This window comes from Pleuronectes platessa, chromosome 11, assembly GCF_947347685.1.
Source record: "Pleuronectes platessa chromosome 11, fPlePla1.1, whole genome shotgun sequence".
Classification (NCBI taxonomy): domain Eukaryota; kingdom Metazoa; phylum Chordata; class Actinopteri; order Pleuronectiformes; family Pleuronectidae; genus Pleuronectes; species Pleuronectes platessa.
In genome coordinates, this window is record NC_070636.1 from 5,683,834 (window position 1) to 5,699,236 (window position 15,403).

The 15,403-nt window shown below is 43.8% G+C and overlaps 1 protein-coding gene across 2 annotated transcripts; it reads right to left on the bottom strand.

Annotated features, from left to right (window-relative positions):
* Positions 1-626: 626 nt before the first annotated feature.
* ptbp1a (polypyrimidine tract binding protein 1a) lies at positions 627-14,702 on the bottom strand. 2 transcript variants are annotated; one of them, XM_053433937.1, is made up of 16 exons: positions 14,620-14,702; positions 13,825-13,878; positions 13,603-13,633; positions 9,822-9,882; positions 9,485-9,657; positions 8,924-9,070; positions 8,528-8,698; positions 8,005-8,115; positions 7,635-7,815; positions 7,454-7,522; positions 7,205-7,374; positions 5,785-5,818; positions 4,604-4,696; positions 3,647-3,863; positions 3,349-3,426; positions 627-3,222 (listed from the first exon to the last, which is right to left on the bottom strand). In XM_053433937.1, the coding sequence occupies exons 1-16, from the start codon at positions 14,625-14,627 to the stop codon at positions 3,090-3,092; spliced, it is 1,731 nt and encodes a 576-aa protein (XP_053289912.1). In that variant the 5' UTR covers positions 14,628-14,702; the 3' UTR covers positions 627-3,089. The 2 variants fall into 2 exon arrangements, with proteins under 2 accessions (XP_053289912.1, XP_053289911.1); XM_053433936.1 differs by having other exon boundaries at positions 7,454-7,531; positions 14,620-14,701.
* Positions 14,703-15,403: the final 701 nt, after the last annotated feature.

The following is a 15,403-nucleotide window of genomic DNA, read 5'->3' on the forward strand; positions in this document are numbered from 1 at the left end:
CTATTGACATTGTGAGTGGCAGGTAAAGTCACCTCTGCTCAACAGCCTTGGTGCACCACCGGAGAGCAACATCTCCCCCTGGTGGTTCAGGAGGTGTACAACTTCTGTCAATGGGATTCTTCTCCTTGACAAACTTGATGATGCCCATGGATGCAAGACATTTTACTTTTGTGTTCCCTCTTAATATTTGATTAGCTACAGCGACTTGGTTTCCACAGCGGCTCTTCTCTTCTTCTTCTTAGAGTAAGACAGGATCTGCTAAAAACTGGAAAAGGTCGAGGCTGAGCACAGGAGGATTATTCTGAATCATGGAGAATGGCGAACATCCGGCGTTGCATATCGAATTAACTCCCCACCCTGCCATCCTCACGGCAGCAGTTTCATCAAAGCACTGTAGCGGGAATGAGCTGAGCCCAGATGAGCAGTCAGTCAGGTTTCAGATGGGATGAGTACAAAGTTGGAAATATAGTAAAGATTTAAAAAAATATATATAAATGAAAATTAAAAAAAATCACCAGTAGTACAACAGGATGAGAAATGTGGAAAGTGTTACACGAGATGTTAACCGACACAGAGCAGCAGGTCCACAGGACGTGGGGAAGAGACAGAAACCAAATGAGGCCAGATGAAAGAGGGAACAAACTAAAGATTTATTGAAGGCAGCAGAAGATGCAAGAGACAAGAACAGAATTGCGAGGGGTGGTGGGGGGGAGGGGAGCGGGGCACATACAGAGACACTTCTGTGTGTTCAGATAGGTTTAATGTCTGTGTTACAAAAGTTTTTTTGTGGTTTTTACAGCTCCGGAGAGCTCAATAGGTCTGTATTGTCTTATCAAAATATACATGTTTTGAACGTAAAGAGGATATAATCCAAATGATTTTGTGGTACAAAAACACGAATATATACAACCATCAATCCCGCTTTCATACAATAACCCCATCCCGCCCCCATATAAAAAAAAGGAGAGAAAAATAAAAGCTTTAAACAGAAACTGAAAGGCATATAATCTACACTGTCAACATCACAGCTAGGACTGGGGATCAATTAAAGATCCCTTCTAAAGCGAGTGCTAGCCAAATTAGATTCTTTGTAAAGTCAATCAAACAAAAGGGGTACAGTATACGTTGTTACCCAAAACTCATTTAGCTCTGTGATGTTCGTCCAAGCTGTTCTGAGGAACAGAAACAAGGAAAATCAAAGCCTTGTTTTTTTTTTTTTTTGTGGAATAGCAGGAATGTGACAAAAACCCTTTAAGAAATCACAACACTACAAAAACAGCAGGGATAGAAGATACTTTGGTCCTTAACAGCAATAACCGTTTGCAGCTACATGAAGCTTTGTTAAATCATGCATAACAATCTTTTACAAAAATAGAGACAGAGCGTGTCTGTATCTGGTCCGAGACTAGTGGTCCAGGCTGTGATGTCTGGTGCTTGAGGCACGCAGGAATGTGACGTTTTAAGACTTCAGCGTGACGGTGCCAACTTGGACCTATCATTGAGGAAAAGTGCACTAGAGAACCTGACTGTGGCGTAGGTGGACACAGACAGGGGCTGGGTGAGGGTTGGCTCACCCTGTAATCCTGTTAATCCTGAATTTAAGAGAAATACACTGGGTTTGTAGACACAGTCCAAGACCGCTGTTGCTATCAATTGAAAAATGCCTCCCAGCTGCCCTCTCACAGGTACGGCTACCTGAATATAATGGGATAAAGGCATCTATGCAGACAGGTGAGATCACACAGTTGAATTAGAGGTATACGACAAACTCAACCGACCAGGCCACTAAGTGTTTCAGCCTCTGATTTAAGACCCAAGCAGTCAAGGCACTGTGATAATGATCAAACCCAGCCACTTACATGTAGGTTACCAGTTAAGCTTAGAAGTGATATACATGTAAATGCTAACATTTAAAAAGAAAGATAAATGAAATATATACGAGTCCACATACAAATGAACATAATATGGTTAAATGAGGCCCACGGCCACCCCCCCACGGCCCTGCAGAGGACTGCATGGAGGTGAATGGGGGACTGCAGGACAGGAAGCCTGAATACCGCTGCACTCCTGCCCCAATACACCTAATAGAGCTACATCACCTAGCAAGGATATTAGGCATCTAACTGACATACATTCATAGTTTCTACATATATATATATATATATATGATGAGGCTATATGCATACAAATCCTTACATAAGAAGAAATAGAATGAATAAGCCACTTTCCCCAATTTTACAAATGCTGGTACACACCAAATAGGCATGGAGGAGGGAAAAAAGGCAATTTGAGAACCACATGATTTCGAAATGAAGCCAGAGCAATGCTTAAGGCAATCTGGTTGGGGCAAAGTAAGGCACAAGACCAATGTTACTCTTATTAGGACAACTTCAGATAGTGGTACGGCTCCCCCAAAAAGGAAATGATGTGGGAGGTTACGAGAAGATAAAAACAAAACGTAAAACTGGGAAATGAGTTGTTGGGTCTGTGAGCCAAAAACAAAATCCTCGTCTCAACCCATCACCGACTGGCCGAACAGGTTCAAAGTGGCATTTCAAAAAGGCACACACACACAGATACATCGACACAACTATGGTAGAAGGAATGCTGAAGTGTGTCTGATCCGATTCATCCACATAATCTGCGGTGGAGGGTCTTCTCTCTCTGATTTTAAGCGATGTGACCTAACGCGACAGTTCATCAGCTTCCTCGACTTCACCTCCCGATATACTTTCAATGTTTCGATGGAGAATGTTGCTCCGTTTCATAGGATCTCACTTAGAACTTATTGGTGGAACAACTCGATTGATAGGTTTGGGCACCAGGGATCTGCTCTGAACTCTCTTGTTTTTTTTGTATATTTATAATTGGAATTGGGAATAAGAACTGGAATCAATAAGCAGACATGATCAAATCTGATGCCCAAACCTATTAACGATGTGGAATGACTAAGAATTGTGGTCTCGGGAGCAACGCTCTACACAGAAACACAGCCACAGATGTGTTGTGGTTGCTGTTTCCACTGAAGGCGAACTTGTGAGAAGTAGCGTTCAAGTGGCAGCAGATTTGGAGGGAGGAAGGGAAGGCACTCAGATGGTGGATTTGGAGAAGGACACTCGAAGGTGATGGTTCTCTCCAAGATCGTGGTTGTGGAACTCGATGAGGCACTCGATTGCCTCCTCGACGGAGCCCATCTGGATCAGGGCCATTTTGCGGTCTTTTCTGTTGAATAGAAGAAAACAAAGTATTGTTTAAGTTGATTGCTCAACATTTGATGGGTTGTGGTTGAAAAACAAGAGTTTCACTATGTTATTAAGGAGAATTGAGTGTAAATGGTTTGAGACTCACTGAAAGAACTTGAATGCTTTGACTGTGGCTCCTGAGCTGGCGAACAGTCTCCTGAGGTCATCCTCCACCACTGAAGGCCTAAAAGCAGTGGGAAAAACAATAGACAATCAATAAGAGTTATTTATGTGGGTGGAAATTCACTTTGCTCATTTGAATTTGTGTTTCTTTACAGGTGTGTTTAAAACAAAAGCACAAGAGGCACGATTAAATCAAAAAATTCCTTCCCTAGAGTACAATGTTTAGAAAACACTTTCGCAACTACTTAATCCAAAGCACTAAAAATAGATGCAGCACTCACGGTATGTTGGAGAGGTGGAGTGTTGCAGAGGGTGGGAAGATGTTGGAGTAATTTTTGGAGCCAGGCTTCTTGAAGCGATGCAGCGGTGAGTTGCTGTAGTCCTTCGTAAGGCCCTGCTCCTCGTGGCCCTCTCTGGGCAGCTGCACTGTGGTGTGCTTGGACAGCGTCACACGCATGGCCCGGCCGTGCAGCCGCTGGCCGTTCAGGTGGCTCATAGCTGACAGACAGGAAAGACAACATTTTAATAAACAGTCACAAACATACCGGGCAAAACGGTTTTCATGAGTTGCTAACACAGAAAACCTTTTTTACAAGGATTCTGTTTCTTTGGGGGGGGGGGGGGGTCTTAATTCATTAACTGAATAGCAAGACCTAGAGTTGTAATCATTGCAATTTTTTTACTTTGAGTCTATAAATGTCAGTTTTCCCCCTTATTTATATTCACATTGTTAAATCAATAAACATCTAATAAGTTGTAATCTTCTGGTTCAATATCTCTAGAACGAGGATGGATATTTGTTTAGTTTAATATAAGCAATTAGTTAAAAATGTGAACATAATACATGCATCTGATCTCAATAGATTTCTATGCAATATGGTGATCAAGTGGCCAATCAGCCCTGGAGGAGGTGTGTACTCTCAGAGTGCCCTTCTAGTTATTACTACTTCAACAGTCTGCTGGGGCTAATTTAATCAATTTAATCTAAACTCCATCCTTATCCTTTCTACATTGAGGTCTTCTGAACACTTGGCGTACTCAGATATGGTAAAACTAATGAGCGAGTACATAATAAGAAACAGGGAACCAGCTATTTATCAAGAAGGACCTGTACTGTTTACTCAGTTGAGACCAACTAAAGAAAGACTGAGAACAATGCATGGAAGAACAAAAGAGAAGATGAAAGATGCCGGATCAAAGAAAGTAAATAGTGTGTTGCCGGTCTGGGGTGTAGCTACCTAGCTGGGCCTGTGTGCCATCAGACATCTGGATCAGAGCATTCTCCTTTTTATTGAACAGGATCTTCACCCTCATCACGTCGCCATACACACCTGGGGAGGAAGAGGAAGGTGTTACAATCCACGTGCAACAGAGACCAACACAATCTGAACATATTGCCACACAACCAATCACAGCAACAAACACAATTTAAACCATCAAATCAGACTCATTCATAATACTGCTACTACATGAACAATGTATGATTGAAAAGTAATCGTCAGGCTAGTCAATAATTTCCTGGTCACTTCTGAGTGGAATTTCTACAGCTAAACCTACACGACCCCCCCCCCCCCCTTTGATAACTATTACACGGACGCCATGTTAAGCCAACACGTCTGCTTTAGAAGAGGAAGTTAAAGATCTGAAGAGTGTGAAAAATAGATAAAATCAAGGAGCCTTTCTGATAAGTTAAATCTATCTACACAAGAAAAAGCTGATTACCTAATTAACTTCCGGGCCTAATAGAGCGACGTGCAGGAATAAACTGAGCATGCACATACCTACATTAGAGTAACTGAGCCGAACTGCAAAAGAGTAACATGGTGACATAGTCCGAGGAATATGTCAACTCACAAGCACTAAAGGAGCAGCAGCATTTCATCTTTCTTTGTACTGAATGACTCGAGGCAACAACAGAAAAAAATATCTTGAGAACTAAATTTAGTGAATTTTAATGGCCTAAAATTGGATGGTGCAATGAGTAAATAATTTGTTGACTTTCTTCCACTTCCACAGGGCGATGCTTTAGAATTTAGAAAAGCAGTTTTGCCTAATTTCTGGACAAAATCGTCCGTACGTTTCTATTCAGTGGAGCAATATGTAAATATAGGGTTGAGCTCTTTGGATATCAAAAACTGCCCGTGGAGAGTAAACAAGGCCTTTAAAAAGAAATGAAATGCTGCAGCTTTGTGAGGAGCTCTCACCTTACTTCCCTTATACAAACCCACATCAACCAAAACCGATCATCCAAACCCCCAAAAAAACAGACACCCCCACCCCCCCAGCCCTGAAGCCTGATGATGAGCCATCAGTGGTTAAAAAAAATAAAATAACAAAGCCAACAACATGAGACAAGACTTGCCCACCTTGCCAGGTAACAGTAGTAATAAAAAAAGGAGATGAAAGGATGATAACGTACCGAAAAGAATAAAGAGGCAGTGTGGCGTAACGCTCTTTAGAGACAGCAGGGGGAGCAGCGGGGCAGGGGGCCAAAAAAGGGAGAGGGAACAGGGGACAGGGAAAAGAGACGGAACGGAGTGGAGGACAGTGGAGTGGAGTCGGGACATATCCGCAGGCCACAGGCAGCGAGGTCCACAGGAAGGCCACAGTACCATGGAGGAAGGAGAGGCATGAGGGACGAGGAGAATGAAGAGAGGACAAGAGGGGGAGAGGATTCAAACAGCATGAGGGGAGGAGGGGGAGAATAGATGAGGTGGAGAAATGGAAGGTGGTGGAAGGACAGATGGTGGCAAAATCGGGGGGGACCAGAGAAGTGGCAATGTTGTGTTTTTTGTTTTCAATTTGTGGTTGGTGTCCAAATTGGGGACAATTGATGAGGGAGCGAGACCGTTGGATGGATGGGAGGAGGAGTGGTCGTAGTATTAACAGGAGTGGCAGAGGGGAGGAGGAGGAGGACAGAGGGAACAATTGGTCATGGGGCGTGCAGTCAGTTGGCAAGGGTTGAGGTGAGGGTGTTTTAAAACAAAAAAACAGAGGGAGAGAGGGGGACAGAGAAAGAAGAGAGAGAAAAAAGGAAGTAAAAACAAGGTCAGTATACACAAAGAAATGTAGTGCTTCAGACAGTAGAACTGGCTAAATTAAAATGCATTGTCACTATGGGAACACTAGAAGAAACAGAAGAGAAAAAAAGATTAACAATGAAATACAGAAAAAGGCAGAGACAATATGTACTTTTAGATTAAATCTTCTTAACTTACATTATATTGACATACAAATCTAAAAAAACAATAGTTTTCCCTCAAACTAAAATGTAAAGGTGAAATGTATAAGTCTACTGTAATGACTACACTAAATGTAATGAGTGTGACCGACTACTTATACATTCTACATACTATACTAGAGATATACTACTTAATGGACGTGTGTGTCTACTGAATACAAGGAAAATAAAGTAATATTGTCTCTCCAACAACTCAGGAATGATTTCAACTAATGGACAAAAAATGAAGATATGAAATGGTAAGTTCAAAAATAAAAAGGAAGTTAGTGTTTGGAATAAACTTTAAATTCACAGTGAGCAAAGTGGCAGGTCAGAAATGCAGCAGGTTTGGTCAAACACAGAGAGGATCCTGAAAGAGAAGAGGTTTCGACTTGACGACCCCCCTTCGTTAAAAAACAGTGGTCAGGGCAGTGGGACTAATCACACAGTGGTGGTGGAGGTGGGACACGGGCGATGAAACACTGGTTTCTCTTGAACAAATGGGTCCACGGCCAAGAATCATAGTGAAACAAAGGGCACTGCATTACTTTAATGTGTCTCTGCACAGCGCCGACGGAGGCAGGATGAAGAGCTGCTAAGCCAGGGTGAGTTTACTGACCTCAGGGTTCAGGTTGCTGACCAGCATGACATTGTGTCCCCCAGTGGCCGTGAGGCCTGATAGGCCGAGCCTGCTGGCGGCTGCAGCGGCGGCTGCCATGCCACCATGGCTCATACCCAGGGACGCCAGGGCACCAGGCATTCCAGGCATGGACAGACCTGGAAACTGACCTAAGAATTGATTGCAGTTTAGATATTGTTTGGAGAAAAAAATGTCAGCCTTATTGGGGGGAAAAAAGGATGTACTGACCTTGTTGGATGGCAAAGGCCCCCGGGGGGAAGGCATGAGCTCCACCATAAGGAGAGGCCGAGATTAATCCTGGAGCAGCTTAAACAAGATGAAACATGATAAGTTTATCACAATAACCACAAACAGAAAGTTTATGGACAATAACCACAAAAAGACTTTCGGAAAACGTATCCAAACTCACCAAATGCAGCGGCAGCCATGGTCTGGTGATCAAGAGATTGCTGTGAATCTGCAGTTGGGAGGTCTGGTCGAGTGTAGTCCCTGCTCTTATCGTTGTTGTACTTGACATTGAGGCTGGTCAGCTTGGAGAAGCTAATTCTCAAGGTACAGCAGGCGTTGTAGATGTTCTGTCCATCCAGAGACTGAGACAGATAGAGCAACATTAGGATTAGAGTAACATAAGGTGTTTTACAGTTTCTTGTTTTAATAAACACTGCAACCGATTGCTTTAGTCTGGTTCATTTTGCATAACCAGTTTTCATCCTGCTAAATACGGCAAAGCACGCAATGACATCATGGTAACAACCTCAGACTGTAACAAGTTGTCTTACCAGTTTAGAATGCTGAGCTGTCATGCCATCGGCGTACTGGATCAGAGCCTGGAACTGGTTGTTCTTAGTGAAGGTGATGATCTTCAGCACTGTTCCGAACTTGGAGAAAATCTGGGGAGAGGATGCGGCCTATTAGGAATGCCCTTTTTACACACTTATGACAGTTATTCGTACGGGAGGGACGTTTGCATAGTTTTTTGTAAACAAGAGTTATATTATTATCACTGCACTTAACTATGGTGCACCTGGGAGGCACATGCTCTATTTCTCAGTAACATAATGATGACAGGAGAAAGGAGGCAAATGCCAAAACAGTCAAATATCAAAAATATATTTTTAGTAGGTGAGTGGGTGGACGGCTTTAGCTTAGGGCAAGTTAGATTTAGGACTTTACGCCACTTGGTAATACATTTTAAGACAGACTTCAAAACAACTAAAATAGATCAACAAAATGTCAATTAAACCATGACAGAAATCTTGCTAGAGTTGTTAAATATCTATACAGTAATAAAACTGCCTGTACCTGGTGTAGGACATCCAGCGTGACGGGGTAGAAGAGGTTTTCCACTATGACTCGGAGAACAGGGCTTTGACCCCCTGCTCCTCCCATGGCTGCTGCATCTGTGGCGATGGCCATGCCTCCCATCCCACCACCGTGCAGAGCATTGACTGCCTGCAGAGCTGCCTGCGCACGCTAAGGGGGAAAAGCAAAAGGAATTCCTTAACATCAATGGAGATATGCAACAGTTAACTACGGTAATTATTGGCACAGATATTTTGTCCACATTGCAAAATAACTGGCAAAATGTCATCTGGTACTATATTTACATACTTTAACTTATAGTGCATTGATTAAACTAATTTAAGCCTCTGGACAAAACAGCAAATATGAAAACCATGTGTGACGACCGGCCCTTACCACTTGGTTGGGAGAGTTGTCCGTCTTGAGCTCCTTATGGGTGGAGTATTGCATGTAGATGGGGTGGTTTCTGATGACGGGGGTGACAGAGGAGTAGTAGCTCACCATCGTCTGTGCACACTCTTCACTGTTCAGTTCCAAGAACGCCTGCAGGGAAAAACCACAGACGTACATTAAATCTATTGCTCCCGACACATTCAATAAGATGGGACCCTGAAGCATTGTTCAGTGAGCATTGTTGATTTTGCACATCTGCTGTAAAGCGCTCTAATTAACTGCCATGTTTGTCTCCTTTCAGCCAAATTTGTTGAGATCTCTATCAGGTCTGACATAGAACTTGGTAAAATAACACCAAACATAATGAAGAAGGGATAAACCATCTTCCTCAGGGATATCTCTGCAAGGCCAATTGTCTCTGTTCCCACTAAACCACAAGGGTGTAGCAAAAGGATAATAGTAATTTTTAGGTCAGGACAAATGGAGAGAAAACTGATCCCTTGCCCCAGACATACAAAAAAAAAAAAAAAATGAGCACAAACCATAAAGGTTCTCTGTCCTTACCTGGTTCTTCCCTTTCAGCATCAGGAGATTGGTGACCTTCCCAAATGGCAATCCCAGCCCAATAACCTCAGCCTCGTTGATGTCATTGGGAAGCTTGCGTACGTGGACCACACGTGACGGAACACCGGGGCTGCGGACGTCACCTTTGAATTTTTTGCTGTCGTTGCCATTGGCTGCAAGAGAAAACAAGAGGCAGATACAATCAGGACGGGAACAGAAGGCTCTGGTTCCTCTTGAATAATGGATTGATAGCCATGGCAACACAAACACAGACACGCCAAGCAATTCAGGGCAAAAAGGGATTCACTCTTCCCTGGCAACCCCCCCCCCCCCTTACCTGCGTTCATGATATAGGGTCCGTTGGATATGCAGGAAGAAAAGAGTTCGTCGGATCCCCTCTGCGGAAGGAGAGAAAACAATGGTTGACTTCAGAGCATTCAACAATGAGGGCACAGCTTGACAGGTGGAGTACAGCGCTCGTGTTACAGAGCCATTGTGTGATAAAGGAGGAAGTAATCTGATAACCAAAAGAGGATCTAGCAAACACGCTGGAGAAAAAAAACTCCACCTTGCTAACCATGAGGAATTCAGTCGCCCCAGCTTGTCAGCGGGGATATTTCACCTCCCCCATCTCATTCACTACAAGCTAATTAAAGACATCATATCTTACTCTGGTGACAAAATATGATAATTTTGCATCTCAGCATAGGAACAGCTACTATTCAGCTTCGGGCACAAGAGTCAACAGCTGTCAGTCATTAAAACTCATCTTCTCAATTCACTAAAAGGAAGTGCAATACCAAACTGAAGCCCTCTGGATGGTAAAACAAGACGGAGATACTCCCGGCTCACACTAGCTCAGTGTCTGCTGAATGAGCCCTGTCCAGCTTCTCTCTCTCTTCAGTAGATATAAACTGCTGTTTCACGGCTGTTCTCGTCATCGTGTGTGTGTTTGTGGTTGTGTGAGATGAAGTATTGCAGTCACAAGAAGTGGCTCAGCAGCCTAAGCCCTACAGCACTCTACAATGATGGTCCTGTTCGGGCTGAGACTAGGGGCATTGTTACGCGGCAGCACACACACATATGGAGCCCCGAGGACTCTCTGGGAGTTGAAGGGCCCTGCAGTGTTTTAACTACAACCAGTCATACAGGTTTGTGAGTATTCTTCTCAACCTAGTGAATCCTGGCCTTTGAATATGCACGGCTGTGCCGGGGTTTCCAGTCAGGCAACAAAGTCTACTCACAAAAGCGAGGAATGAAGTAATCCGAGAGAGGGGAAAGGGGTGGGTGTGGGGTACCGAGATAGTTGCTATGAGAATGCAGCACTGTAAGCAGTAGTATAAACTACCCTTTGACTTCCAGATGGTTTGGCTGACTCGCTGACTCTCGCACTGAGGCCAACGCACAAGGGTCTGCTGTCGTAACTCCTGCACTTAAAACCGCCGAGAGACATTCCAATGGCTTTTTGCTGCATTTTCTAGATTTGGAAATTCTTTAAATATTGGCAAATTAAATGCTTCCATGAAATACAATCACTGAGCTAAGATTACTGTGATCCAGACAGACTGCACTGTCTCTACAAGGCAGGACAATTATAGATTAGAATGCAATGGGTGCAACTAGAAGAAGCTTGTCTCAACATGAATATTAAGTCAACATACTGTTAAGATCTCTCCTCTAATAAAAGTAGGTGTAGCTTAGAGGGTGTGTGTTCTACTTGGTGGGAAGAAACATAAAAACAATATTTGAGCTTGACAAATGGACGAGGGGCAGATCCCAGCCATGAGAAATGAAGGAAGTGGCTCCAGCCTGACTCAATGGACATGGGCAGGCGGCGTAACATTATCAGTCAGCAGACCAACTTCGAACAGGAAGAGCAGTGAGATCAGACCAGCTTCCAGGGTTTTTCCTTCACATCCTCCTGGAGACTGGTAGTTACTGTTCTGGTTGAGACTCTCTCCCGCTCTCTCTCCCCCCCCCCCACTTCCTCAGTCTAATAATATCCACAGAGCTGAGGCAGCCCACAGTACAAAGCAGAAGTATCGAGTCACACACAAAGCATCAGGCTGTGTTGCATCCGACTGTAGAATATATCTACGCGTTTTTCAGAAGCGTGGTTGATGTTGCAGAGCAGCACAAAAGGAAAAAGTTACAAAGTCAAAGGAGGCAAGAAAGAACTAATACATGGTTTGTTAGCCGACTTCAAAACTGTGCCAAACCCATCTCAACACCCACCCACTTAAATGTATATCGACTTGGTTTTATCCTTTGTTTGCGCAGAGCACTGACAGTATAATAGTAACCTTCAGGGGGTGATGACACATTGCTGGCACACATGCTGAAACTGGAGCAACTTCCTTTTGCTGACAATGGAGATCCCGTGAACTTAAAAAGATCTTACATTTAACACATTTCCTTTGTTTCATTTTAAAGTTTAAATATCCATAAAAGGATATATTTGTGGTTTTAGTTTCAAGGTTCGGGAAGTGACATCACAATGTTAAGGAAGTGTTGAGGATTCATCTCTTCCTACAATGTAGGGCCCTTAAAAAGGGAAAAAGACCTGGGGCGATTTCCTTGATCCATACACCTGGGTTTCATTGCATCAAAGAGAAAAACTACTTTGGATCCAGCACAGACACTAAATCTGAGATGATTCTTTTGTGTATGAGGGAGGTTCTCCCTCCAGAAAAGCACAAAGGAGGGAAGCACAGGTAGAGACATGTTTGTTCAGTGCGATCAGCCTTTAGTCGGTGGAGGGGGCAGGGCGCTGTGCCTCACCAGGGGGCTGGAGGGGAAGATTGGAATGTGACCGCGGAATGCCAGACGCTCTGCCCAGACGGAATAATTACAGATTCCAGCGTGGCAGAGCTCCATAACTCTGCATCATCTTTACCACAGCACATCAAATCCATAAAAAAGAGACAAGTTTAAGCAAAAGAAAAAACAGCAGGAGTGAAAGTCCCAACCCCTTGATCAGGACTCGTGACACGGTGCTTTGTTGGTCATTTGAAAAAACAGAACAAACTCAAATGAATAGAGGGGGTGGGGTGTGTCCCTCTTACGGGTGTATGTATTAGAGGGCTTGTTTAAACAGTGTGAAGACCTTTGCCCAGGAGGATGGTTACGGCTTTAAGTCAAGATCAATTACCCCTCCTACACATAGCTGCCATAGGCCCTGTTTCCAAGGATTACTACTTGGACAGGTTTTTACATTGGGTACTCATGTTAACAGCCAGGGGTGACAAAACACATGTTTTCCTTCTCCAACAAGTTTGCACACATCCATATAAACATTGCTTTCTCAGTTACATAAGCTGCACTGCACGAACATTTGAAAATACTTTCCTGCCGATTATTTTTAACAATGCTGGCAGACGGATCTTGTAATGGAAACAAGAGGATAAATATGAAGCACTCTGACCAAATTCGGTTGCTTTCTTAACATTCCAGTAAGAGTGAGTGGCCTATTAAAGTACACAGAAAGTAAACAGGAAGTTTCTTCCCCCCCCCAGCAATCGCATAACCCAACAAAAACAGGGAAAGAAAACAAAGCCCAACCTCAGACAATCTCTTCCAATTCAATTATCAAACTGCATTTTCACAGACCTCCAGGTTGGTACCGTCTCGGGGTGCTGACCGTTCGGCTGAATTTCATAAATATTTAAGAAGGTGAGCCAGTACGCAGCTCCAAACTCATTACACGTTGAGTGATGGCTTTACACAGCACTTCTGTAATTATAGGGGAAGCTCTTGCAAACTAAATGTGTCACACGCCCCCAAAGTTGACTCTATTCCTTTCCATTTCCACTCAGACTTGTTAATTCTAAAAAAAAAGAAGCTTTGTTTCTTATATATACACACTTTATTTAACTGTAATGGGATACATCTGTAAAATCCAGGTAAATTAAACAGACTTATCTGAAGCCAGGTTGCCAACACACTATTATGACAAAGCGGGGCCAATCTACAGCTCATAAACTGCTTTAAGAGTAAAACTATTGGATGTACTTTGCAAAAAAGTGCAGAAAAATGTTAAATCCTAGTATTGGTTGTGTACTACAACAAATTAAACGATGGGAAGAAACAAGAAACAAAGATGAGTGAATATTGCCTACCTTTGTGCCAACTGATATGTCATGGACACTCCTGTGGAAGAGAAAAATGTTTAATTAGACAGGAAATTAAAACAATAATAAGTCACACGACGCTGACTTGGAGAATTACAAACTCTGGTGACCCACATCCACGGGAAAACAAAGATTGGTCAAACAAACAGACAGGAAATCGACCCCCTCGTCGAGATAGGAGAACCTGTAATGAATTATCAAAATACTTACTCGATTTCAGGGACGTAGCCGGATCCCAGGGGGTACAAGTCAGCGTCTAGGCGGCTGTGGACGACACCAAATACACAAAGTGTGAAACTTCACGTTCAGTTGCACGAACATCGACGAGATGAAATTTGTCGGATGGCTGGATTCGAACTCAAACTCAAGAGTTGATTTTTTCCGCTCGAGTACTGTGACGATTACTGTCAGATCCAGGTGGAAAGCACGCTTGAAACCGAACAACGCACTATTGTGGAACCTAGCCCCGAGTCTACGACCGAATCAGAGTGAACTGTTCGGGCCAGACATCTTCAACATGGCCCTGGAGCTCCGCAGACAAATGAATGCGGAAATGAGACACGTTGCTTTAGCTAGTTCCCGTGTAACCAACTTACCCAGGGGCAGCTCGCCAACACAAGCCATTGTTTATTTAAATAAAGTCCGAGCCAGCTCACGACACAGCGCCATTATACACGTTAGATGTAAAACTATAAAGTTAAATAAACGTTTAACTTATTAACTCTATTAGAAAAGGTGACGCTCACATAAAAGCGACGCAGATGCGAAAAAATTGGTCGAGCTAGCGATGGTTAGCCACTTAGCTCGCGCGCCCCCGCTAACTGTTGCATGTTTGCGTGGAGGAAAAAAAACAGTTTAGAGTAAACTTTCCCGGATAAACTCTGGACCCGAGCGGCCATGAGGAGCCATGACTAACCGACGAGACCCGCGGGCGTGTGGTGGGGACACCGCGGGGCCGGATCGAGTGGAAAAGAAGAGAGAAAAGAGTGGATCTTTCGCACTTACCCGTCCATTGCACAAGAAACAAACTGCAGGTCTGAGGAGAAGACAGGGCGGCGCACTTGCTTGATTTTCTTACAAAATGGCTGAACGCGCGGGGGCGAGCGCCCATTGGCCCGGGCGGCCCCGAGAGGCCGAAAGGGGGCGGGGGCCGGCCTCGGCGGCGACACGCTATTGGACAAGACGGCCGTCATTCGAGCGGGGGTTAAAAAAAACAAAAAAAAGGAGGCCGCGGCAAATTTCCAGCTCATCACAACAGAGGTGAGTTTTTCATACGTGATGGAGGATTCACTCTGGATTCACACGGTAAAACACAACACGCACGTGTGTTGTGGTAAATATACGTTTAGTGTGGCTGCTTTTAAACTTAGCTTAGCGTCAAACAAGGTAGTGTAACACAATGAATCCCCCTGTGCTCAGTTTTCTGTCTCACATCAACATCCTCTGGTAGTCACTAACATCTGACATCAACTGGTGGCAGCCATTAGAAAGGGATAGTTCAGGGATAAATGAAGATTCACTCATCATCTACTCACCACTGTGCTGATGGAGGTGCTGGGGGAAGTGTTGGAGTCCACACAACACTTCTGGAGTTTCAGGGGAAAACAGCATCTGCGTCCAATTCCAATACAATAGAAGTAAATGGTGACCACTTCCTCAAATGTCGGATAAACAACATATTAAAAACATAAAAAGCCTCCATACTGCTCCTGTGGTGACTTCCAAGTGTCCATAAGCAACAAACATTCTTAGTCAACTCAAACTGTGTCTTTTACACCAGGTTGTTAGA